The 26,710-nt window shown below is 48.4% G+C and overlaps 1 protein-coding gene across 3 annotated transcripts in view; it reads right to left on the reverse strand.

Moving 5' to 3' along the window:
* Positions 1-26,710, reverse strand: part of AMPD3 (adenosine monophosphate deaminase 3) — a 64,086-nt gene that overhangs the window by 7,142 nt on the left and 30,234 nt on the right. For all 3 annotated transcript variants that reach the window (XM_044270971.1, XM_044270969.1, XM_044270972.1), the window contains exons 6-12: positions 20,064-20,193; positions 18,660-18,854; positions 8,338-8,469; positions 7,700-7,863; positions 3,039-3,165; positions 2,799-2,962; positions 214-334 (exon numbers count right to left, since the gene is read on the reverse strand). In XM_044270971.1, the coding sequence (XP_044126906.1) occupies positions 214-334; positions 2,799-2,962; positions 3,039-3,165; positions 7,700-7,863; positions 8,338-8,469; positions 18,660-18,854; positions 20,064-20,193 (1,033 nt within the window). The remainder of the gene's footprint in view (positions 1-213; positions 335-2,798; positions 2,963-3,038; positions 3,166-7,699; positions 7,864-8,337; positions 8,470-18,659; positions 18,855-20,063; positions 20,194-26,710) is intronic.

The following is a 26,710-nucleotide window of genomic DNA, read 5'->3' on the forward strand; positions in this document are numbered from 1 at the left end:
GTAGAACTTTTTATTATACTATAATTATTATTTATTGTGGACTGGCCCTTTAAGAACGCAGCCTGATCCTGTATTACCTGGAGGTACAGGGGAGCGGTATACTCTCTGTATAGTGCAGAAGACGCATTTAATTTGCAAAAAGCAGCACTACAACTCCCAGCATTCTGCAGCACGATTGTCTGAAAGGCCTGGCTTAAAGCTTGTACTTTTTACCTTTTTGAGATTTAATCCATGAGAAATGTTATCAGCGGTTATAAAAGCGGACACCAGATGTGTGATGGAGCCGGCTTCCCCGCAGTGCGGCCGGAACAGGAAGGTGCTCATCCCCCTCTCCCTGGAAGACGAAGAAACGGAAAACCTTTGGTCATTGCAAACCTTCCAGAGGACAGCGACGACTTCCCATCAGAACAGTCGGGGCCCCGCCAGTCTCTAGTGCAAAGGGGCCCCAGAAGTGAAGAGCGTGGCCCAGAGATGCTTTATTCCAGAGATCAGTGGGGGTCACATACTTCTGGATTTGGGAAGCTAGAGGCTCCAGTCTACAGAATCCAGGAAGATAGCATCTAACGGGATTCTCTAGAACTACGATGATAATAATAGGGCTGAAACTCAGGGGCATGTGTAATACTGGGGGCCGGCAGGTCTTTGGGCCCCTCAGGCTATGCTTGTGCTCTTCTGAAACCTCTATAGCTGCCCCCACCATGTGCCATGTGTAATACTGGGGGGCGGCAGGTCTTTGGGCCCCTCAGGCTATGCTCGTTTTCTTCTGAAAACTCTATAGCTGCCCCCACCATGTGCCGTGTGTAATACTGGGGGCCTTCAGGTCTTTGGGCCCCTCAGGCTATGCTCTTGTTCTTCTGAAACCTCTATAGCTGCCCCCACCATGTGCCGTGTGTAATACTGGGGGCCGGCAGGTCTTTGGGCCCCACAGGCTATGCTCGTTTGCTTCTGAAACCTCTATAGCTGCCCCCACCATGTGCCCTGTGTAATACTGGGGGCTGGCAGGTCTTTGGGCCCCTCAGGCTATGCTTGTGCTCTTCTGAAACCTCTATAGCTGCCCCCACCATGTGCCATGTGTAATACTGGGGGCCGGCAGGTCTTTGGGCCTCTCAGGCTATGCTTGTGCTCTTCTGAAACCTCTATAGCTGCCCCCACCATGTGCCATGTGTAATACTGGGGGCCGGCAGGTCTTTGGGCCTCTCAGGCTATGCTTGTGCTCTTCTGAAACCTCTATAGCTGCCTCCACCATGTGCCATGTGTAATACTGGGGGCCGGCAGGTCTTTGGGCCCCTCAGGCTATGCTCGTTTTCTTCTGAAACCTCTATAGCTGCCCCCACCATGTGCCGTGTGTAATACTGGGGGCCTTCAGGTCTTTGGGCCTCTCAGGCTATGCTCGTTTTCTTCTGAAACCTCTATAGCTGCCCCCACCATGTGCCATGTGTAATACTGGGGGCCTGCAGGTCTTTGGGCCTCTCAGGCTATGCTCGTGTTCTTCTGAAACCTCTATAGCTGCCCCCACCATGTGCCATGTGTAATACTGGGGGCGGCAGGTCTTTGGGCCCCTCAGGCTATGCTCGTGTTCTTCTGAAACCTCTATAGCTGCCCCCATCATGTGCCCTGTGTAATACTGGGGACCGGCAGGTCTTTGGGCCCCTCAGGCTATGCTCGTTTTCTTCTGAAACCTCTATAGCTGCCCCCATCATGTTCCCTGTGTAATACTGGGGGCCAGCAGGTCTTTGGGCCCCTCAGGCTATGCTCGTTTTCTTCTGAAACCTCTATAGCTGCCCCCACTATGTGCTGTGTATAATACTGGGGGCCTGCAGGTCTTTGGGCCCCTCAGGCTATGCTCCTGTTCTTCTGAAACCGATATAGCTGCCCCCACCATTTGCTGTGTGTAATACTGAGGACCGGCAGGTCTTTGGGTCCCTCAGGCTATGCTTGTGTTCTTCTGAAACCGATATAGCTGCCCCCATCATGTGCCCTGAGCAATACTGGGGGCCGGCATGTCTTTGGGCCTCTCAGGCTATGCTCATGTTCTTCTGAAACCTCTATAGCTGCCCCCACCATGTGCCGTGTGTAATACTGGGGACCAGCAGGTATTTGGGCCCCTCAGGCTATGCTCCTGTTTTTCTGAAACCGATATAGCTTCCCCCACCATGTGCCATGTGTAATACTGGGGGCCGGCAGGTCTTTGGGCCTCTCAGGCTATGCTCGTGTTCTTCTGAAACCTCTATAGCTGCCCCCACCACGTGCTGTGTGTAATACTGGGGGCCGGCAGGTCTTTGGGCCCTCAGGCTATGCTCATGTTCTTCTGAAACCTCTATAGCTGCCCCCACCATGTGCCCTGTGTAATACTGGGGGCCGGCAGGTCTCTGGGCCCCTCAGGCTATGCTCCTGTTCTTCTGAAACCTCTATAGCTGCCCCCACCACGTGCTGTGTGTAATACTGGGGGCCGGCAGGTCTTTGGGCCCTCAGGCTATGCTCATGTTCTTCTGAAACCTCTATAGCTGCCCCCACCATGTGCCCTGTGTAATACTGGGGGCCGGCAGGTCTCTGGGCCCCTCAGGCTATGCTCCTGTTCTTCTGAAACCTCTATAGCTGCCCCCACCACGTGCTGTGTGTAATACTGGGGGCCGGCAGGTCTTTGGGCCCCTCAGGCTATGCTCGTGTTCTTCTGAAACCTCTATAGCTGCCCCCTGCTGCAGCCATGTACACGTAGCGTGCCTCGGATTGAGTGAAACCCGTAGCAAACCCTCAGCAGTTCCGGCCCCGCCATTAAGGAGCGCTCGGGGGTCACTTACCTGCGCAGGTTGTTGAGCAGCATGATGTTGCCGTACATGTAGTACAGGTAGTAGCTGTACGGGGGGTTCTGCTCGTGCGTCCACTGGTCGGGGGTCGGACTCTTGTTGGAGAACATGTGGTCGTTGTGTTTGGACTCATCGTCAACGCTGTCGAAGCCGGTGACCTGGAATCACAAAGGTCCTGATCATCGAGGGCCCTGGAGCGATATCAACGGAGGAAGGAGGTCTCCCGGGACTTACGTAGTTGAGGAAGAGGTAGAGCTCCTTGTGATCTGAAGGGTTAATCGTCGCCTCAAACAGCGGCAAGAAAATATTTTCTAACATTTTACCAAAATCTGGGAGAATCTTCTTGGATCTGAAGATGTCACTGGGAGAGAAGAAGCGGACGTTAATTCACTAGCATTATTAGTGTGTGCCCACGTGTTATTAGTGTGTGCCCACGTGTTATTAGCATGTGCCCACCTGTTATTAGCATGTGCCCATGTGTTATTAGCGTGTGCCCCCTGTTATTAGCGTGTGCCCACGTGTTATTAGCGTGTGCCCACCTGTTATTAGCGTGTGCCCACCTGTTATTAGCATGTGCCCACCTGTTATTAGCATGTGCCCACCTGTTATTAGCATGTGCCCACCTGTTATTAGCATGTGCCCACGTGTTATTAGCATGTGCCCATGTGTTATTAGCGTGTGCCCACGTGTTATTAGCGTGTGCCCACCTGTTATTAGCATGTGCCCACCTGTTATTAGCATGTGCCCACCTGTTATTAGCATGTGCCCACCTGTTATTAGCATGTGCCCACCTGTTATTAGCATGTGCCCACGTGTTATTAGCATGTGCCCACGTGTTATTAGCATGTGCCCACGTGTTATTAGCATGTGCCCATGTGTTATTAGCATGTGCCCACGTGTTATTAGCATGTGCCCACGTGTTATTAGCATGTGCCCACGTGTTATTAGCATGTGCCCACCATATTATTAATATGTGCCCACCTGTTATTAGTATGTGCCCACTTGTTATTAGTATGTGCCCATATGTTATTAGTATGTGCCCACCATATTATTAGTATGTGCCCACCATATTATTAATATGTGCCCACCATATTATTAATATGTGACCACATGTTATTAGTATGTGCCTACATGTTATTAGTATATGCCCATATGTTATTAGTATGTGCCCATATGTTATTAGTATGTGCCCATATATTATTAGTATGTGTCCACCGTATTATTAGTATGTGCCCACCTGTTATTAGTATGTGCCCACCGTGTTATTAGTATGTGCCCACGTGTTATTAGTATGTGCCCACGTGTTATTAGTATGTGCCCACCGTATTATTAGTATGTGCCCACCTGTTATTAGTATGTGCCCACCGTATTATTAGTATGTGCCCACCTGTTATTAGTATGTGTCCACCGTATTATTAGTATGTGCCCACGTGTTATTAGTATGTGCCCACCATATTATTAGTATGTGCCCACCATATTATTAATATGTGCCCACCTGTTATTAGTATGTGCCCACGTGTTATTAGTTGCCCCTCGGCGCAGTCTCCTGGCAAAGTCCGCTTGTAGATGTCAACTGATGGATTTCAAACCAACAGTAATTGCAGTTCCCAGGACCTACCACTGGGCGGCAGTGAGGCCTCATTACAGTCAATGCATCTTCCCAATCTGTAAGAGCAGCAGACGAGGCGGGCGGTGATGGGACGGGTGATGGGACGGGTGATGGGATGGGTGATGGGACGGGTGATGGGCGCCTCGTCGCCCTGTGGTAATGGCCCAGAGAGACAGTTTTTTATTGCAATTGCATCAGGTTTCTTAACCACAGGAAGCATGAAGTGCATTTCCTCTATAATTAAGGGCATCCAGTAAGTGCAGAGGCTGCAGTAATATTCCTCTGATTTCTATACCGCCATCATATTCCTCTGATTTCTATACCGCCATCATATTCCTCTGATTTCTATACCGCCATCATATTCCTCTGATTTCTATACCGCCATCATATTCCTCTGATTTCTATACCGCCATCATATTCCTCTGATTTCTATACCGCCATCATATTCCTCTGATTTCTATACCGCCATCATATTCCTCCGATTTCTATACCGCCATCATATTCCTCAGTGTCTGCGCAGGGATGAAGCGCATTACGATGCGTGGAGTGGGGTGGAGATGGAGGGATGATGAGGGTAGTGGAAAAGGAGGCACAGAGAGAAGGGTCAGTGATAGCACAGTGATTCCACCGCAGTGTCGGGAGAGGCGGCTCATTCCATTGTATGGTGGACGTGCGACCAACGCAGTGACTGGCACAGGACTGAGGCCTCGGTGTAGTGACTGGCACAGGGCACAGGCATCGGTGTAGTGACTGCCAAAGGGCAGAGGCATCGGTGTAGTGACTGCCAAAGGGCAGAGGCATCAGTGTAGTGACTGCCAAAGGGCAGAGGCATCAGTGTAGTGACTGCCAAAGGGCAGAGGCATCAGTGTAGTGACTGGCACAGGGCAGAGGCATCAGTGTAGTGACTGGCACAGGGCAGAGGCATCAGTGTAGTGACTGGCACAGGGCAGAGGCGTCGGTGTAGTGACTGGCACAGGGCAGAGGCATCAGTATAGTGACTGGCTCAGGGCAGAGGCATCGGTGTAGTGACTGGCACAGGACTGAGACCTCGGTGTAGTGACTGGCACAGGACTGAGACCTCGGTGTAGTGACTGGCACAGGACTGAGACCTCGGTGTAGTGACTGGCACAGGACTGAGACCTCGGTGTAGTGACTGGCACAGGACTGAGACCTCGGTGTAGTGACTGGCACAGGACTGAGACCTCGGTGTAGTGACTGGCACAGGACTGAGACCTCGGTGTAGTGACTGGCACAGGACTGAGACCTCGGTGTAGTGACTGGCACAGGACTGAGACCTCGGTGTAGTGACTGGCACAGGACTGAGACCTCGGTGTAGTGACTGGCACAGGACTGAGACCTCGGTGTAGTGACTGGCACAGGACTGAGACCTCGGTGTAGTGACTGGCACAGGACTGAGACCTCGGTGTAGTGACTGGCACAGGACTGAGACCTCGGTGTAGTGACTGGCACAGGACTGAGACCTCGGTGTAGTGACTGGCACAGGACTGAGACCTCGGTGTAGTGACTGGCACAGGACTGAGACCTCGGTGTAGTGACTGGCACAGGACTGAGACCTCGGTGTAGTGACTGGCACAGGACTGAGACCTCGGTGTAGTGACTGGCACAGGACTGAGACCTCGGTGTAGTGACTGGCACAGGACTGAGACCTCGGTGTAGTGACTGGCACAGGACTGAGACCTCGGTGTAGTGACTGGCACAGGACTGAGACCTCGGTGTAGTGACTGGCACAGGACTGAGACCTCGGTGTAGTGACTGGCACAGGACTGAGACCTCGGTGTAGTGACTGGCACAGGACTGAGACCTCGGTGTAGTGACTGGCACAGGACTGAGACCTCGGTGTAGTGACTGGCACAGGACTGAGACCTCGGTGTAGTGACTGGCACAGGACTGAGACCTCGGTGTAGTGACTGGCACAGGACTGAGACCTCGGTGTAGTGACTGGCACAGGACTGAGACCTCGGTGTAGTGACTGGCACAGGACTGAGACCTCGGTGTAGTGACTGGCACAGGACTGAGACCTCGGTGTAGTGACTGGCACAGGACTGAGACCTCGGTCTAGTGACTGGCACAGGACTGAGACCTCGGTGTAGTGACTGGCACAGGACTGAGACCTCGGTGTAGTGACTGGCACAGGACTGAGACCTCGGTCTAGTGACTGGCACAGGACTGAGACCTCGGTCTAGTGACTGGCACAGGACTGAGACCTCGGTCTAGTGACTGGCACAGGACTGAGACCTCGGTCTAGTGACTGGCACAGGACTGAGACCTCGGTCTAGTGACTGGCACAGGACTGAGACCTCGGTCTAGTGACTGGCACAGGACTGAGACCTCGGTCTAGTGACTGGCACAGGACTGAGACCTCGGTGTAGTGACTGGCACAGGACTGAGACCTCGGTGTAGTGACTGGCACAGGACTGAGACCTCGGTGTAGTGACTGGCACAGGACTGAGACCTCGGTGTAGTGACTGGCACAGGACTGAGACCTCGGTGTAGTGACTGGCACAGGACTGAGGCATCGGTGTAGTGACTGGCACAGGACTGAGGCATCGGTGTAGTGACTGGCACAGGACTGAGGCATCGGTGTAGTGACTGGCACAGGACTGAGGCATCGGTGTAGTGACTGGCACAGGACTGAGATCTCGATGTAGTGACTGGCACAGGACTGAGACCTCGGTGTAGTGACTGGCACAGGACTGAGTCATCGGTGTAGTGACTGGCACAGGGCAGAGGCATCTATTAGTATGTGCCCACGTGTTATTAGTATGTGCCCACCTGTAGTGACTGGCACAGGACTGAGACCTCGGTGTAGTGACTGGCACAGGACTGAGGCATTGGTGTAGTGACTGGCACAGGGCAGAGGCATCAGTGTAGTGACTGGCACAGGGCACAGGCATCGGTGTAGTGACTGGCACAGGGCACAGGCAACGGTGTAGTGACTGGCTCAGGGCAGAGGCATCGGTGTAGTGACTGGCACAGGGCAGAGGTGTCAGTGTAGTGACTGGCACAGGGTAGAGGCGTAGGTGTAGTGACTGGCACAGGGCAGAGGTGTCGGTGTAGTGACTGGCACAGGGCAGAGGCGTCGGTGTAGTGACTGGCACAGTGTGGATACAAGAAGCTATAAAAGGTTCAGAGAGGGGACGTGATGTTCGAGTGACTCCTGATGAAGTCACCCTTATGGTAACGGCAGCTTTGGGTGTGACTGGAGTATAAGAGAGGCTCTCATTTGACGGGTATTAGATTGGGGTTTGATCCAGGAGGGACTTACAAGATGCGGGGCACCTGGATGAGCCAGCGCATGTTGGGGGAGTAGACCTTGTGCTTGATGAACCACTTGGCCAGGATGTCCCACTCGTCGGGGGAGCGGCCGTAGATGGATAACCGCGGCTCGGTGTACTGGTACTTGCTGTCCTCCAGCTCTCCGGCCACTTCCTGGACACACAGACAGGGGACGCATTAATAAGAAAACTGCAAAAAGGACAAAAAACAGGAGGAACAAACCAGGAACATGACTACCCCTAAATTAGAAGTTTTTAAGATGCATTTAAAGATGGCAGAGTAGTCCTCATAGGGACAGCCAGGATGAGCTCAGGATGAGCATACACTACCATTTTTGGGGGCCTCTGACTTTGATTTGCAGCCCCACTTTTAGGCCTTTTGGGAATATTTAAAGGGATTGTCCAGAATTAGGAAAACATGGCTGCATTCTTCCAAACACAGCGCCACCCCTGTCCACAGGTTGTGTCTGGTATTGCAGCTCAATTCCATTGATGTCACTGGGACCTAACTGCGATACCACACGTGACCTGTGAACAGGCGTGGCGCCATTTCTGGGTAGTCTGACTGGAAGATGAGCTGTTCCCAGAGGGGCTGGACGCAGTCGCTCCCCTGTGATTGTGGGCCCACCTTGATAATCCGGGCGAAGTACTCTCCGTCTAAGTAGTTCTCCGTCTTCAGGTACAGGTCTCTCAGCTCACTCGCTCCCACCGGGTTATACTTGGCGTTGAATTTATCGAATCGGTGGAAGGTTTGTCGTCCCTGAGGGTTAGCATTGTGCCATTATTAAACAGCATCCCCCAAAATCCAGGAACCCCAATAAATAGAGGTGACAACCAGTATGGCTGCTAGGACAAGTCCCACCACCAGGGTTGTCACCCCCCGTCCTAGAGTCGGTCTGCCCTGTTCTCACCACATACAGACAGCTCCCCCATTCAGAAGGCTAGCCGGGTGACCCCCCCCCCCCCCCCCATGGGAGAGGATGGACGGTTATCACCCAGCTTTCCCAGACACAGATCTAACCAGGGTCCGCTCAGCAGGACCACCTTATAAAGGTTCTGTCCATTATAGTAATCGGACTGCTATGACGGGAGTCGGATTGTAAAACCACAGAATTGTATTAGATTGAGTCTTTTTTTAGTGGTTTTATAGATCTGGAGTTTCCATGATCCAAATATCTCAGAGAAAATGGACCAAAGGTCTACTTATTATGTCTGCTTTCCAAAAGGACTCATTACCTCGGAGCTCAGACAGTGCTCAGACTTATTATCTCGGAGCTCAGACAGTCCTCAGACTTATTATCTCAGAGCTAAGACAGTGCTCGGACTTATTATCTCAGAGCACAGACAATCCTCAGACTTATTACCTCAGAGCTAAGACAGTCCTCAGACTTATTACCTCGGAGCTAAGACAGTCCTCAGACTTATTACCTCAAAGCTGAGACAGTCCTCAGACTTATTATCTCAGAGCACAGACAATCCTCAGACTTATTACCTCAGAGCTAAGACAGTCCTCAGACTTATTACCTCGGAGCTAAGACAGTCCTCAGACTTATTACCTCGGAGCTAAGACAGTCCTCAGACTTATTACCTCAGAGCAAAGACAGTCCTCAGACTTATTATCTCGGAGCTCAGATAGTCCTCAGACTTATTACCTCAGAGCTAAGACAGTGCTCAGACTTATTATCTCAGAGCTAAGACAGTGCTCAGACTTATTATCTCAGAGCTAAGACAGTGCTCAGACTTATTACCTCAGAGCTCAGACAGTCCTCAGACTTATTACCTCAGAGCATAGACAGTCCTCAGACTTATTATCTCGGAGCTCAGATAGTCCTCAGACTTATTACCTCAGAGCTAAGACAGTGCTCAGACTTATTATCTCAGAGCTAAGACAGTGCTCAGACTTATTATCTCAGAGCTAAGACAGTGCTCAGACTTATTATCTCAGAGCTAAGACAGTGCTCAGACTTATTATCTCAGAGCTAAGACAGTGCTCAGACTTATTATCTCAGAGCTAAGACAGTGCTCAGACTTATTATCTCAGAGCTAAGACAGTGCTCAGACTTATTACCTCGGAGCTCAGATAGTCCTCAGACTTATTACCTCAGAGCTAAGACAGTCCTCAGACTTATTATCTCGGAGCTAAGACAGTGCTCAGACTTATTACCTCGGAGCTAAGACAGTGCTCAGACTTATTATCTCAGAGCTAAGACAGTGCTCAGACTTATTATCTCAGAGCTAAGACAGTGCTCAGACTTATTACCTCGGAGCTCAGATAGTCCTCAGACTTATTACCTCAGAGCTAAGACAGTCCTCAGACTTATTATCTCGGAGCTAAGACAGTGCTCAGACTTATTACCTCGGAGCTAAGACAGTGCTCAGACTTATTATCTCAGAGCTAAGACAGTGCTCAGACTTATTTTCTCAGAGCTAAGACAGTGCTCAGACTTATTTTCTCAGAGCTAAGACAGTGCTCAGACTTATTATCTCAGAGCTAAGACAGTGCTCAGACTTATTACCTCGGAGCTCAGATAGTCCTCAGACTTATTACCTCAGAGCTAAGACAGTCCTCAGACTTATTATCTCGGAGCTAAGACAGTGCTCAGACTTATTACCTCGGAGCTAAGACAGTGCTCAGACTTATTATCTCAGAGCTAAGACAGTCCTCAGACTTATTACCTCAGAGCACAGACAATCCTCAGACTTATTACCTCAGAGCAAAGACAGTCCTCAGACTTATTACCTCACAGCTAAGACAGTGCTGAGACTTATTACCTCAGAGCACAGACAATCCTCAGACTTATTATCTCAGAGCTAAGACAGTCCTCAGACTTATTATCTCAGAGCACAGACAGTCCTCAGACTTATTATCTCAGAGCACAGACAGTCCTCAGACGTATTACCTCAGAGCTAAGACAGTGCTCAGACTTATTACTTCAGAGCTAAGATAGTCCTGAGACTTATTACCTCAGAGCACAGACAGTCCTAAGACTTATTACTTCAGAGCTAAGACAGTCCTCAGACTTCAAAGCACAGACAGTCCTTAGACTTATTATCTCAGACCTAAGACAGTCCTCAGACTTATTACCTCATAGCTAAGACAGTCCTAAGACTTATTACCTCGGAGCTCAGACAGTCCTAAGACTTATTTTCTCAGAGCTAAGACAGTCCTGAGATTTATTACCTCAGAGCTAAGACAGTGCTCAGACTTATTATCTCAGAGTTAAGACAGTCCTGAGACTTATCACCTCAGAGCTAAGACAGTGCTCAGACTTATTACCTCAGAGCTAAGACAGTCCTAAGACTTATTACCTCAGAGCAAAGACAGTCCTAAGACTTATTACCTCAGAGCAAAGACAGTGCTGAGACTTATTACCTCAGAGCACAGACAATCCTGAGACTTATTTTCTCAGAGCTAAGACAGTGCTGAGACTTATTATCTCAGAGCTAAGACAGTCCTCAGACTTATTACCTCAGAGCAAAGACAGTGCTCAGACTTATTACCTCAGAGCTAAGACAGTGCTCAGACTTATTATCTCAGAGCTAAGACAGTCCTCAGACTTATTACCTCAGAGCACAGACAATCCTCAGACTTATTACCTCAGAGCAAAGACAGTCCTCAGACTTATTACCTCAGAGCTAAAGACAGTCCTCAGAATTATTACCTCAGAGCTAAGACAGTGCTGAGACTTATTATCTCAGAGCTAAGACAGTCCTCAGACTTATTACCTCAGAGCACAGACAGTCCTCAGACTTATTACCTCAGAGCTAAGACAGTGCTGAGACTTATTATCTCAGAGCTAAGACAGTCCTCAGACTTATTACCTCAGAGCACAGACAATCCTCAGACTGATTACCTCAGAGCAAAGACAGTCCTCAGACTTATTACCTCAGAGCTAAGACAGTGCTGAGACTTATTATCTCAGAGCTAAGACAGTCCTCAGACTTATTATCTCAGAGCACAGACAGTCCTCAGACTTATTATCTCAGAGCACAGACAGTCCTCAGACTTATTACCTCAGAGCTAAGACAGTGCTCAGACTTATTACTTCAGAGCTAAGATAGTCCTGAGACTTATTACCTCAGAGCACAGACAGTCCTAAGACTTATTATCTCAGACCTAAGACAGTCCTCAGACTTATTATCTCAGAGCTAAGACAGTGCTCAGACTTATTACCTCGGAGCTCAGACAGTCCTAAGACTTATTTTCTCAGAGCTAAGACAGTCCTGAGATTTATTACCTCAGAGCTAAGACAGTGCTCAGACTTATTATCTCAGAGTTAAGACAGTCCTGAGACTTATTACCTCAGAGCTAAGACAGTCCTCAGACTTATTACCTCAGAGCTAAGACAGTCCTCAGACTTATTACCTCAGAGCTAAGACAGTCCTCAGACTTATTACCTCAGAGCACAGACAATCCTCAGACTTATTACCTCAGAGCAAAGACAGTCCTCAGACTTATTACCTCAGAGCTAAAGACAGTCCTCAGACTTATTACCTCAGAGCTAAGACAGTGCTGAGACTTATTATCTCAGAGCTAAGACAGTCCTCAGACTTATTACCTCAGAGCACAGACAGTCCTCAGACTTATTACCTCAGAGCTAAGACAGTGCTGAGACTTATTATCTCAGAGCTAAGACAGTCCTCAGACTTATTACCTCAGAGCACAGACAATCCTCAGACTTATTACCTCAGAGCAAAGACAGTCCTCAGACTTATTACCTCAGAGCTAAAGACAGTCCTCAGACTTATTACCTCAGAGCTAAGACAGTGCTGAGACTTATTATCTCAGAGCTCAAGACAGTCCTCAGACTTATTACCTCAGAGCACAGACAATCCTGAGACTTATTTTCTCAGAGCTAAGACAGTGCTGAGACTTATTATCTCAGAGCTAAGACAGTCCTCAGACTTATTACCTCAGAGCAAAGACAGTGCTCAGACTTATTACCTCAGAGCTAAGACAGTCCTCAGACTTATTACCTCAGAGCTAAGACAGTGCTGAGACTTATTATCTCAGAGCTAAGACAGTCCTCAGACTTATTACCTCAGAGCACAGACAGTCCTCAGACTTATTACCTCAGAGCTAAGACAGTGCTGAGACTTATTATCTCAGAGCTAAGACAGTCCTCAGACTTATTACCTCAGAGCACAGACAATCCTCAGACTTATTACCTCAGAGCAAAGACAGTCCTCAGACTTATTACCTCAGAGCTAAGACAGTCCTCAGACTTATTACCTCAGAGCTAAGACAGTCCTCAGACTTATTACCTCAGAGCACAGACAATCCTCAGCCTTATTACCTCAGAGCAAAGACAGTCCTCAGACTTATTACCTCAGAGCTAAAGACAGTCCTCAGACTTATTACCTCAGAGCTAAGACAGTGCTGAGACTTATTACCTCAGAGCTAAGACAGTCCTCAGACTTATTACCTCGGAGCTAAGACAGTCCTGAGACTTATTACCTCCTCAGACTTATTATCTCAGAGCTAAGACAGTGCTGAGACTTATTATCTCAGAGCTAAGACAGTCCTCAGACTTATTACCTCAGAGCACAGGCAATCCTCAGACTGATTACCTCAGAGCAAAGACAGTCCTCAGACTTATTACCTCAGAGCTAAGACAGTGCTTAGACTTATTATCTCAGAGCACAGACAGTCCTCAGACTTATTACCTCAGAGCTAAGACAGTGCTCAGACTTATTACTTCAGAGCTAAGATAGTCCTGAGACTTATTACCTCAGAGCTAAGACAGTCCTCAGACTTATTACCTCAGAGCTAAGACAGTCCTCAGACTTATTACCTCAGAGCTAAGACAGTCCTCAGACTTATTACCTCAGAGCACAGACAATCCTCAGACTTATTACCTCAGAGCAAAGACAGTCCTCAGACTTATTACCTCAGAGCTAAAGACAGTCCTCAGACTTATTACCTCAGAGCACAGACAATCCTCAGACTTATTTTCTCAGAGCTAAGACAGTCCTGAGATTTATTACCTCAGAGCTAAGACAGTGCTCAGACTTATTATCTCAGAGTTAAGACAGTCCTGAGACTTATTACCTCAGAGCTAAGACAGTGCTCAGACTTATTACCTCAGAGCTAAGACAGTGCTGAGACTTATTATCTCAGAGCTAAGACAGTCCTCAGACTTATTACCTCAGCGCACAGACAGTCCTCAGACTTATTACCTCAGAGCTAAGACAGTGCTGAGACTTATTATCTCAGAGCTAAGACAGTCCTCAGACTTATTACCTCAGAGCACAGACAATCCTCAGACTTATTACCTCAGAGCAAAGACAGTCCTCAGACTTATTACCTCAGAGCTAAGACAGTCCTCAGACTTATTACCTCAGAGCACAGACAATCCTCAGACTTATTACCTCAGAGCAAAGACAGTCCTCAGACTTATTACCTCAGAGCTAAAGACAGTCCTCAGACGTATTACCTCAGAGCTAAGACAGTGCTGAGACTTATTATCTCAGAGCTAAGACAGTCCTCAGACTTATTACCTCAGAGCACAGACAGTCCTCAGACTTATTACCTCAGAGCTAAGACAGTGCTGAGACTTATTATCTCAGAGCTAAGACAGTCCTCAGACTTATTACCTCAGAGCACAGACAATCCTCAGACTGATTACCTCAGAGCAAAGACAGTGCTCAGACTTATTACCTCAGAGCTAAGACAGTGCTCAGACTTATTACTTCAGAGCTAAGATAGTCCTGAGACTTATTACCTCAGAGCACAGACAGTCCTAAGACTTATTATCTCAGACCTAAGACAGTCCTCAGACTTATTATCTCAGAGCTAAGACAGTGCTCAGACTTATTACCTCGGAGCTCAGACAGTCCTAAGACTTATTTTCTCAGAGCTAAGACAGTCCTGAGATTTATTACCTCAGAGCTAAGACAGTGCTCAGACTTATTATCTCAGAGTTAAGACAGTCCTGAGACTTATTACCTCAGAGCTAAGACAGTCCTCAGACTTATTACCTCAGAGCTAAGACAGTCCTCAGACTTATTACCTCAGAGCACAGACAATCCTCAGACTTATTACCTCAGAGCAAAGACAGTCCTCAGACTTATTACCTCAGAGCTAAGACAGTGCTGAGACTTATTATCTCAGAGCTAAGACAGTCCTCAGACTTATTATCTCAGAGCACAGACAGTCCTCAGACTTATTATCTCAGAGCACAGACAGTCCTCAGACTTATTATCTCAGAGCACAGACAGTCCTCAGACTTATTATCTCAGAGCTAAGACAGTCCTCAGACTTATTATCTCAGAGCTAAGACAGTCCTCAGACTTATTATCTCAGAGCTAAGACAGTCCTCAGACTTATTACCTCAGAGCTAAGACAGTCCTAAGACTTATTACCTCAGAGCTAAGACAGTCCTCAGACTTATTACCTCAGAGCTAAGACAGTCCTAAGACTTATTACCTCAGAGCTAAGACAGTCCTCAGACTTATTACCTCAGAGCTAAGACAGTCCTAAGACTTATTACCTCAGAGCTAAGACAGTCCTAAGACTTATTATCTCAGACCAAAGACAGTCCTCAGACTTATTATCTCAGAGCTAAGACAGTGCTCAGACTTATTACCTCGGAGCTCAGACAGTCCTAAGACTTATTTTCTCAGAGCTAAGACAGTCCTGAGATTTATTACCTCAGAGCTAAGACAGTGCTCAGACTTATTATCTCAGAGTTAAGACAGTCCTGAGACTTATTACCTCAGAGCTAAGACAGTCCTCAGACTTATTACCTCAGAGCTAAGACAGTCCTAAGACTTATTACCTCAGAGCTAAGACAGTCCTAAGACTTATTACCTCAGAGCTAAGACAGTCCTCAGACTTATTACCTCAGAGCTAAGACAGTCCTCAGACTTATTACCTCAGAGCTAAGACAGTCCTCAGACTTATTACCTCAGAGCACAGACAATCCTCAGACTTATTACCTCAGAGCAAAGACAGTCCTCAGACTTATTACCTCAGAGCTAAGACAGTGCTGAGACTTATTATCTCAGAGCTAAGACAGTCCTCAGACTTATTATCTCAGAGCACAGACAGTCCTCAGACTTATTATCTCAGAGCACAGACAGTCCTCAGACTTATTATCTCAGAGCACAGACAGTCCTCAGACTTATTATCTCAGAGCTAAGACAGTCCTCAGACTTATTATCTCAGAGCTAAGACAGTCCTCAGACTTATTATCTCAGAGCTAAGACAGTCTTCAGACTTATTATCTCAGAGCTAAGACAGTCCTCAGACTTATTACCTCAGAGCTAAGACAGTCCTAAGACTTATTACCTCAGAGCTAAGACAGTCCTCAGACTTATTACCTCAGAGCTAAGACAGTCCTCAGACTTATTATCTCAGAGCTAAGACAGTCCTCAGACTTATTACCTCAGAGCTAAGACAGTCCTAAGACTTATTACCTCAGAGCTAAGACAGTCCTCAGACTTATTACCTCAGAGCTAAGACAGTCCTAAGACTTATTACCTCAGAGCTAAGACAGTCCTCAGACTTATTACCTCAGAGCTAAGACAGTCCTAAGACTTATTACCTCAGAGCACAGACAGTCCTAAGACTTATTATCTCAGAGCTAAGACAGTGCTCAGACTTATTACCTCGGAGCTCAGACAGTCCTAAGACTTATTTTCTCAGAGCTAAGACAGTCCTGAGATTTATTACCTCAGAGCTAAGACAGTGCTCAGACTTATTATCTCAGAGTTAAGACAGTCCTGAGACTTATTACCTCAGAGCTAAGACAGTCCTCAGACTTATTACCTCAGAGCTAAGACAGTCCTAAGACTTATTACCTCAGAGCTAAGACAGTCCTAAGACTTATTACCTCAGAGCTAAGACAGTCCTCAGACTTATTACCTCGGAGCTAAGACAGTCCTGAGACTTATTACCTCCTCAGACTTATTATCTCAGAGCTAAGACAGTCCTGAGACTTATTACCTCAGAGCTAAGACAGTCCTATGACTCATTATCTCAGAGCACAGACAGTCCACAGAGTTATTACCTCAGAGCTCGAACAGTCCTCAGTCTTATTACCTCAGAACACAGACAGACAAGAGACTTATTATCTCAAAGCTTAGACAGTCCTCAGACTTAGGCCTCATGCACAAGACCGTTGTGTGTTTTGCGTTTGCGGTCGGCAAATTACGGATCTGGAAAACACGGATGGCGTCCGTGTGCGTTCCGCAACTTGCGGAACGGCATCGACAGCCATTGATATAAATGCCTATTCTTGTCTGCAAAACGGACAAGAATAGGACAGGTTATATTTTTTTGTGGACGACGGAACGGAGCAACGGAGTGCTGTCCTCATCTTTTGCGGCCCCATTGAAGTGAATGGGTGCGCATCCAAGCCGCAAAAACTGCAGCTCGGATGTGGACCAAAACAACAGCCGTGTGCATGAGGCCTTATTATCTCAGAGCTCTGACAGTCCTCAGACTTATTATCTCAGAGATCAGACAGTCCACCGACTTATTATCTCAGAGCTCTGACAGTCCTCAGACTTATTATCTCAGAGCTCTGACAGTCCTCAGACTTATTATCTCAGAGCTCTGACAGTCCTCAGACTTATTATCTCAGAGCTCTGACAGTCCTCAGACTTATTATCTCAGAGATCAGACAGTCCACAGACTTATTATCTCAGAGATCAGACAGTCATACCTTTTATTCCAGAGATCAGACAGTCCACAGAGTTATCATCTCAGAGATCAGACAGTCCTCAGACTTATTATCTCAGAGATCAGACAGTCATACCTTTTATTCCAGAGATCAGACAGTCCACAGAGTTATCATCTCAGAGATCAGACAGTCCTCAGACTTATTATCTCAGAGATCAGACAGTCCTCAGACTTATTATCTCAGAGATCAGACAGTCCTCAGACTTATTATCTCAGAGATCAGACAGTCCTCAGACTTATTATCTCAGAGATCAGACAGTCCACAGAGTTATTATCTCAGAGATCAGACAGTCCACAGAGTTATTACCTCAGAGCTCAGACAGTCCTCAGACTTATTATCTCAGAGCTCAGACAGTTCTCAGACTTATTATCTCAGAGCTCAGACAGTTCTCAGACTTATTATCTCAGAGCTCAGACAGTCATACCTTTTATTCCAGAGATCAGACAGTCCGCAGAGTTATTATCTCAGAACTCATACAGTCATCAGACTTATTACCTCAGAGCTCAGACAGTCCTCAGACTTATAATTATCTCAGAGCTCAGACAGTCATACCTTTTATTCCAGAGATCAGACAGTCCACAGAGTTATTATCTCAGAGATCAGACAGTCCACAGACATATTATCCCAGAGATCAGACAGTCCACAGTCTTATTATCTCAGAGATCAGACAGTCCTCAGACTTATTATCTCAGAGATCAGACAGTCCACAGACATATTATCCCAGAGATCAGACAGTCCACAGTCTTATTATCTCAGAGATCAGACAGTCCTCAGACTTATTATCTCAGAGATCAGACAGTCCACAGTCTTATTATCTCAGAGATCAGACAGTCCACAGTCTTATTATCTCAGAGATCCAACAGTCCTCAGACTTATTATCTCAGAGATCAGACAGTCCACAGTCTTATTATCTCAGAGATCAGACAGTCCTCAGACTTATTATCTCAGAGTTCAGACAGTCCACCGCGGCCTTCTCCACTGACGAGCAGGTGATTACCGGTAAGGAAAGCTTCCTTTCAGAGAATAAACTGTAAAATTGGCCCTTGTAAAGCGACGTTCATTATCTCAGAGCTCTCTGATCCGGACCACTGACATCGTTCTGCTGTATTATCTCAGAGGTCCACATTTCAGAGCTCAGGGATAATAAAGCTTACTCAGCTATGTCATTTTGCTCTTTTTTGGAATGAGGATGCTGGGAGTTGTAGTGCCACAGGTTGAGGAATTACACAGTGTCACTAGTTCATTAGAAATGACATATTACCGCATGAACGTCCAGAGAGTCCACGGTCAGGTCATATGGATCCATGTAAAGACTCTCAAATAGTTCCTTGAGGGTCATCTTCTTCCCATTCTTCTCAGCCACCACCCGGTCTGGTTCTGTGCGGTACGTGTGTTTAATGAAGCGCAGCAAATGCTTCTGGTTCATACAGGCAGCAGCATGAATGTGGGTGTCCACCTAAAACCACAGAAAATCAGAGGGTCAGTCATCCTCTCTGTCATGTCATACCTAGAGCTCAGGTCAAGAGTGTGTCATCAAAAGACCAATGTCCAGACTGTGCAAATTATAAAGATCCATCAATGTCCAGACCGTGCAAATTACAAAGATCCATCAATGTCCAGACTGTACAAAGTAAAAAGGTCCATCAATGTCCAGACTGTACAAAGTAAAAAGGTCCATCAATGTCCAGACTGGACAAAGTATAAAGGTCCATCAATGTCCAGACTGTACAAAGTATAAAGGTCCATCAATGTCCAGACTGGACAAAGTAAAAAGGTCCATCAATGTCCAGACTGTACAAAGTAAAAAGGTCCATCAATGTCCGGACTGGACAAAGTAAAAAGGTCCATCAATGTCCAGACTGTACAAAGTATAAAGGTCCATCAATGTCCAGACTGGACAAAGTAAAAAGGTCCATCAATGTCCAGACTGGACAAAGTATAAAGGTCCATCAATGTCCAGACTGGACAAAGTAAAAAGGTCCATCAATGTCCAGACTGTACAAAGTATAAAGGTCCATCAATGTCCAGACTGGACAAAGTAAAAAGGTCCATCAATGTCCAGACTGTACAAAGTATAAAGGTCCATCAATGTCCAGACTGGACAAAGTAAAAAGGTCCATCAATGTCCAGACTGGACCAAGTAAAAAGGTCCATCAATGTCCAGACTGGACCAAGTATAAAGGTCCATCAATGTCCAGACTGGACAAAGTATAAAGGTCCATCAATGTCCAGACTGGACAAAGTATAAAGGTCCATCAATGTCCAGACCAGACAAAGTGTAGGACTTTTCAAAAAAGGGATAGACGAGTTTGGGAATACAAATGAATTTGTCTCAAGGTTTTATGGCCTGCTCCAACATCTGAGGAGAAAGAGGAGTCATCTCCTCTCTAAACTCAGAGACTAAACCTTTCAAACAGCTCATCTGTAAACTAATAAGGACTCTTTCTCCAAGACCATTCCTCTGTTTGTTGGCGTTTTGCAATGTATTCCTCCACCTCTCTGTTCTTTCCTGTATATCCGTGTTTCTTTAGAGATTTTTTCATTCCTGGCCTGAAGAAGGGACCTCAGAGTCTCGAAAGCTCGCCTTATAACACCATGTATTTTAGGTAGCCACTATGATATTTTATATTGTTTCTCTTTTGGAGAGCATCAAGACTATCTCTACCTTCCTGACGTTATAGAAGTCGCGGTGGGGGACACTTTTCAGCTCCTTCAGCTCGGACATCTCGTTCAGCATCTCGTGGAGGTTGAACTTGGATCCCAGGAAGTTGAGCCTGCGGTGGCAGTAGGTTTTTCTGTGGGAAACATTGACGACATGACAATACAGATTAATCATCTTATTTTTATAGCGCAGACCTGGCAGATGACCAGACATCATGGCCCCCGTGACGGCTCCCAGGCTCCATCCATATCTGCAACCTCAAGTGGTTATAACTCATCCTCAGCAGCCGTCCTGGATCATGTGACATTAACCCTTCCCTGGCTAGCTGATTTGTTTTGTATTAGGGTTGGGGTTAAACCTCTAGTGGATCAGTAACTCCAGCTTAGCTGCATTGTCTATTGGTGTCTTAAGTAGTATGAAATCCATCTAATAGGCTCAGAATGCTGTTCTGTCATTCTCCTATGCTTTAAACTGCAGCTCTGCTCTATTAATGCATGGCTATAATCCGTGACTCCAGTTTAGCTGCATTGTCTGCACAGTCTTAGGTTGTCTGAAATTCACCTCCTGCCACATCAAGCGGCCCGGCTGCTGCTCCGTTTAAGTGCCATGCTTTATACTGCAGCTCTGTTCTATTAGGGCATACCTAAAATCAATGACTCCAGCTTAAAGGGGTTGTCACGGTTCAGAGCTGAACCCGGACATACCCTTATTTTCACCCAGGCAGCCCCCCTGAGGCTGGCATCAGAGCATCTCATGCCCGATGCGCTCCCTTGCCCTGTGCGATTCTCTTTTGTTTTTAATAATACACTGCCGGGCGTAAACTTCCGCCCAGCAGTGCGTTCAGTGACGTCACCGGCTCTGATGGGCGGGCTTTAGCGCTGCCCTAGCCGTTTTACTTGCAGGCCCATGGAGAGCCACGGTACGTCACCAGATCTCCTAAAAATGCCTTTGCCCTGCGCGATGTAGCATGAACTGCTCCGATGCTCAAGTCAGGGGGGCGACCTGGGTGAAAATGGAGGTATGTCCGGGCTCAGCTCTGAACCCGGACAACCCCTTTAACTGCAGTGTCTTTTGTAGTCCTAGGTAGTCGAATATCTACCTCCAGTCTCATCAGCTCCTCAGGCTGTTGTTTCCCTCTTTCTCCCCCATGCTTTACATCGCAGCTTTGCATGTTTAGACCAATAATATACTATCAGGAAATCAAGCAGATTTATAAAACTCATATAACTATATATACAAAACTCACAAAAAGTTAGGGATATTCGGCTTTCGGGTGAAATTTATGGAAAACGTAAGAGGTTCCGGCTCCAGTGATATTATATGAGGAAAGTCGGGCATTTAAGTAGAAGCAGCCATGGAGATTTCCTCATCTCAGAGCCGACCCCAGTGCTGGGTATACTGTCACAAAATGTCAGTGTCTCACCGACCCCAGTGCTGGGTATACTGCCACAAAATGTCAGTGTCTCACCGACCCCAGCGCTGGGTATACCTCCACAAAATGTCAGCGTCTCACCGACCCCAGTGCTGGGTATACTGCCACAAAATGTCAGCGTCTCACCGACCCCAGTGCTGGGTATACTGCCACAAAATGTCAGTGTCTCACCGACCCCAGCGCTGGGTATACCTCCACAAAATGTCAGTGTCTCACCGACCCCAGTGCTGGGTATACTGCCACAAAATGTCAGTGTCTCACCGACCCCAGCGCTGGGTATACTGTCACAAAATGTCAGTGTCTCACCGACCCCAGTGCTTGGTATACTGCCACAAAATGTCAGTGTCTCACCGACCCCAGCGCTGGGTATACCTCCACAAAATGTCAGTGTCTCACCGACCCCAGTGCTGGGTATACTGTCACAAAATGTCAGTGTCTCACCGACCCCAGTGCTGGGTATACTGCCACAAAATGTCAGTGTCTCACCGACCCCAGTGCTGGGTATACCTCCACAAAATGTCAGTGTCTCACCGACCCCAGTGCTGGGTATACTGCCACAAAATGTCAGTGTCTCACCGACCCCAGTGCTGGGTATACCTCCACAAAATGTCAGTGTCTCACCGACCCCAGTGCTGGGTATACTGCCACAAAATGTCAGTGTCTCACCGACCCCAGTGCTGGGTATACCTCCACAAAATGTCAGCGTCTCACCGACCCCAGTGCTGGGTATACTGTCACAAAATGTCAGTGTCTCACCGACCCCAGTGCTGGGTATACCTCCACAAAATGTCAGTGTCTCACCGACCCCAGTGCTGGGTATACTGCCACAAAATGTCAGTGTCTCACCGACCCCATTGCTGGGTATACCTCCACAAAATGTCAGCGTCTCACCGACCCCAGTGCTGGGTATACCTCCACAAAATGTCAGCGTCTCACCGACCCCAGTGCTGGGTATACCGCCACAAAATGTCAGTGTCTCACCGACCCCGGTGCTGGGTATACCTCCACAAAATGTCAGTGTCTCACCGACCCCAGTGCTGGGTATACTGTCACAAAATGTCAGTGTCTCACCGACCCCAGTGCTGGGTATACCTCCACAAAATGTCAGTGTCTCACCGACCCCGGTGCTGGGTATACCCCCACAAAATGTCAGTGTCTCACCGACCCCAGTGCTGGGTATACCTCCCCAAAATGTCAGTGTCTCACCGACCCCAGTGCTGGGTATACCTCCACAAAATGTCAGTGTCTCACCAACCCCAGTGCTGGGTATACCTCAACAAAATGGGTCACAAAATGTCAGTTTCTCACCAACCCCAGTGCTGGGTATACCACCACAAAATGTCAGTGTCTCACCAACCCCAGTGCTGGGTATACCTCCACAAAATGTCAGTGTCTCAGGAACTTGTCCTGTAGCCTTGTTCACACAGCAAATTATTTTCTGGTGAGGCATGGCTTCCCACTCTTCTTGAAGGGGCGGCCCTCGGGTCATTGAGGTTCTGAGATAAAGAGTTACGAGCCTCTACACAGCGACTCAGCTAATCCCATAGGTTTTCAATAGGATTCAGGTCTGGAGAAAGTGCAGGCTGCTCCATTTGAGGTCCCCCAGTCTCCAGCAACCGTTCCCTAATGATGTGACCTCGATGAGCTGGAGCATTGTCCTCCATGAAGATGACATTGGGCCGGTGTTGTTCCTGCAGAGGCACAATGACTGGAGTCGTGATGTTCTTCTTGTAGTCTGGGCTGTCAGTTGACCATTCACACAGTGTAGGGCAGTTCTATATGGACTGGACACACTGCCACACGGTGACACTACCACTACCAAAGGCTTGTCTGGTGGCCACAGTGGCTGATGCAGAGCGCTCTCCTTGACATCTCCAAGATCGTTGGTCTGACGTGGCACTTGGGTGCCTCTCACCTCCCTTATACGTGCCTGGAGTTGTGTGGCATTCTTCATCCGGATCCACTGGGCATTGTTCACAATGAATTGGTCATCAGTGTGGGATGTGGCCAAAGGACGTCCACTTCTCTGCCTTTCTGTGACTCTTCCAGTCTCTGTATCTCTGATACAACCTGCTGAGGACACTCTAAGCTCAGGAGCCACTCCCGTCTGAGAACATCCTGCTTGAAGCCTCACAATGGCGAGGTACTGTTCATCAATTGGTAGGTGTTGTCTTGGTCTCATGATGTCACAATGTGAACAGCATGATGAGGAGGACGGTTTAATACCAATTCTAATTGAACCAGGAAATTTATTGGGCGATTCATGGATCAAACTCCTGTTGTGGATTTTGCCGTTAAGCTCCTTGTTAGAGAACAGCAAGTTGTGCAATAAGTCCTGAAACATTTTAGGTTTTAGGTTCTTCCTGAAATTTCACCCATAAGCCAAATATCCCAAACTGTTTGTGAGTAGTGTATATAGCCTGTATATATATTGTGGGGATCCGCTCTGGTAGGCAGTGGTAGCGAGTGCAGTATAGAGGCAACACAGACCGGTCTTGGTGTAAAACACGATGCTTTGTTTATTCACACGGTGCATACAAGTGAAAGACGGTGCAGTTCATAGGGAGGGTGGTCACACACAACAGCAAAATAATAGTTCAAACACAGCAAGTCCCTGCTGCAGCTACTTGAGGCCTGTTTCAGTCACATAAAGCAAAGTCTATTTAAAGCCAGGCGTAATGTCACCTTTTTCTACTTGGTGAAGTAAGTCCCTGGGTCTTGCTTCTAGCCACAGGACATGGATCCCTCCTGGGTTCAGCTGCAGGATCCTGCACAGTCCTCCACAGGCCTCAGCACACAGCCCAGCTCACCTCCACAGGCCTCAGCACACAGCCCAGCTCACCTCCACAGGCCTCAGCACACAGCCCAGCTCACCTCCACAGGCCTCAGCACACAGCCCAGCTCACCTCCACAGGCCTCGGCACACAGCCCAGCTCACCTCCACAGGCCTCAGCACACAGCCCAGCTCACCTCCACAGGCCTCAGCACACAGCCCAGCTCACCTCCACAGGCCTCAGCACACAGCCCAGCTCACCTCCACAGGCCTCAGCACACAGCCCAGCTCACCTCCACTTCTCACTCTCACAGCCAGAGAACACACAAGCTTCACATTGCACACCACACCCTTGTTGCTGGTCAGGTTTTAACCCTTCCCTGCAAAACCTGGCCTGGACCGTGGGGAGACAGGCACCCGCCCGCATATCTGCCTGCTCCCAATAAGAGCCGGCCCGGATCCGCTGTGTTAACAGCATAACCGCTGCAATATGCACTTTTCTGGCTCTTACTCCACCGGTGCCAGGACCCCCGGTGGCACGTACCTGCCGTCTATTACCACCCCAGGTACTCTCCTACATATCCCCCCCCTTTGTTCAACCCTGAAGGGTTGCACACCCTGTTCAATCCTGAGGGGTTGGACACATGTACAACAGTGTACCCGGGAAAGGTCATCGGCATTCCCCTGTAAGCGGCCTGCCCTGTGTTCGACACTGAACTTAAAATTCTGGAGGGACAAGAACCATCTGGTGACCCGGGCACTCCCCTCCTTGGCCCGGCTCATCCACTGGAGAGGGGAATGGTCGGTCACCAGACGGAACCTTCTCCCTAACAGATAGTACCTAAGGGACTCGAGGGCCCACTTAATGGCCAGGCATTCTCTCTCTACCACGCTGTACCTGGTTTCCGCTGGGGTGAGTTTGCGACTCAGGAAGACAACAGGGTGTTCCTCCCCACTGATTTCCTGAGAGAGTACTGCCCCTAGGCGCACTCCAGAGGCGTCCGTCTGAACGACAAATTCCCGTGTGAAGTCGGGTGTCACCAAAACCGGGGACCCACACAGAGCCGACTTCAAACGGGAGAATGCCTCCTCCGCCTGCTCATCCCAGCGGACCATCACCGTCTTCCTCCCCTTTAAAAGTCTTGTCAATGGGGCCGCTACTGTGGCAAAGTTGGGGATAAAGCGCATGTAATATCCTATCATCCCTAGGAACGAACATACTTGCTTGGTGGTAAGAGGTCTGGACCAGCTCTTGATCGCCTCAACCTTGTCTACCTGGGGTTTGACAACTCCCCGCCCAATCATGTATCCCAGGTACCGGACCTCTTCGAACCCGAGCGAACACTTTTTTGGGTTGGCCGTCAGTCCAGCTTTTCTAAGTGAATCGACTACGGCCTGTACCTTGGGCAGGTGACTCTCCCAGTCCTGGCTAAACACGATGATGTCGTCCAGATATGCCGAAGCATATGGACGATGGGGCCGTAGGATGACGTCCATCAATCGCTGGAAGGTGGCTGGAGCGCCATGTAGGCCAAAGGGCAAAACTTGGTACTGAAATAACCCCTCGGGGGTGACAAAGGCAGTCTTCTCCTTTGCCGCCTCCGTGAGAGGCACCTGCCAATATCCTTTTGTGAGGTCGAGGACCGAGAAATAGCGAGCTTTCCCTAGCCGTTCTATGAGCTCGTCTACCCGGGGCATGGGGTAGGCATCGAATTTCGACACTTCGTTGAGCTTTCTAAAATCATTGCAGAAGCGCAGAGTACCGTCAGGTTTTGGGATGAGGACTATGGGGCTGGCCCACTCGCTCCTTGACTCCTCAATCACCCCTAACCTCAACATGGACCTTACTTCTTCTGAAATGGCCTGTCGCCGGGCCTCCGGTACACGATATGGCTTTAACCGTACCCTGACGTGGGGCTCGGTGACGATGTCATGTCGGACTACCGAAGTTCGACCAGGAAGCTCAGAGAATACGTCCCTATTTCGACTCACTAACTCTTTGGCTTCCTGAGCTTGTTTAGTCGACAGACCACCTGCTATCTTTACCGCGGAGGTGCCCTCTGGGACCTCGGGTGGAGCTGGGATCTTCCCCGCAGACAAGACAGTGCTTGGGCTGTCCCCAATGAGACACTCCCTATCTCTCCACGATTTCAGTAAATTTACATGATATACCTGTTCTGGCTTCCGCCGGCCTGGCTGGGATATCTTGTAATTCACTGACCCTACCTTCTCTTTCACCTCGTAGGGACCTTGCCACCGTGCCAAAAACTTACTGTCAATGGTGGGGACTAGCACCAGTACCCAGTCACCCGGGTTAAATGTCCGGACCTGGGCACTCCGGTTGTATACCCGGCTCTGTGCCAGTTGGGCGGCTTTCATGTGTTCCCGGACGATTGGTAGGACTGTCTCTATACGGTCCTGCATCTTTTCTATATGCTCTATAAT

Source organism: Bufo gargarizans, chromosome 10, assembly GCF_014858855.1.
Source record: "Bufo gargarizans isolate SCDJY-AF-19 chromosome 10, ASM1485885v1, whole genome shotgun sequence".
Classification (NCBI taxonomy): Eukaryota; Metazoa; Chordata; class Amphibia; order Anura; family Bufonidae; genus Bufo; species Bufo gargarizans.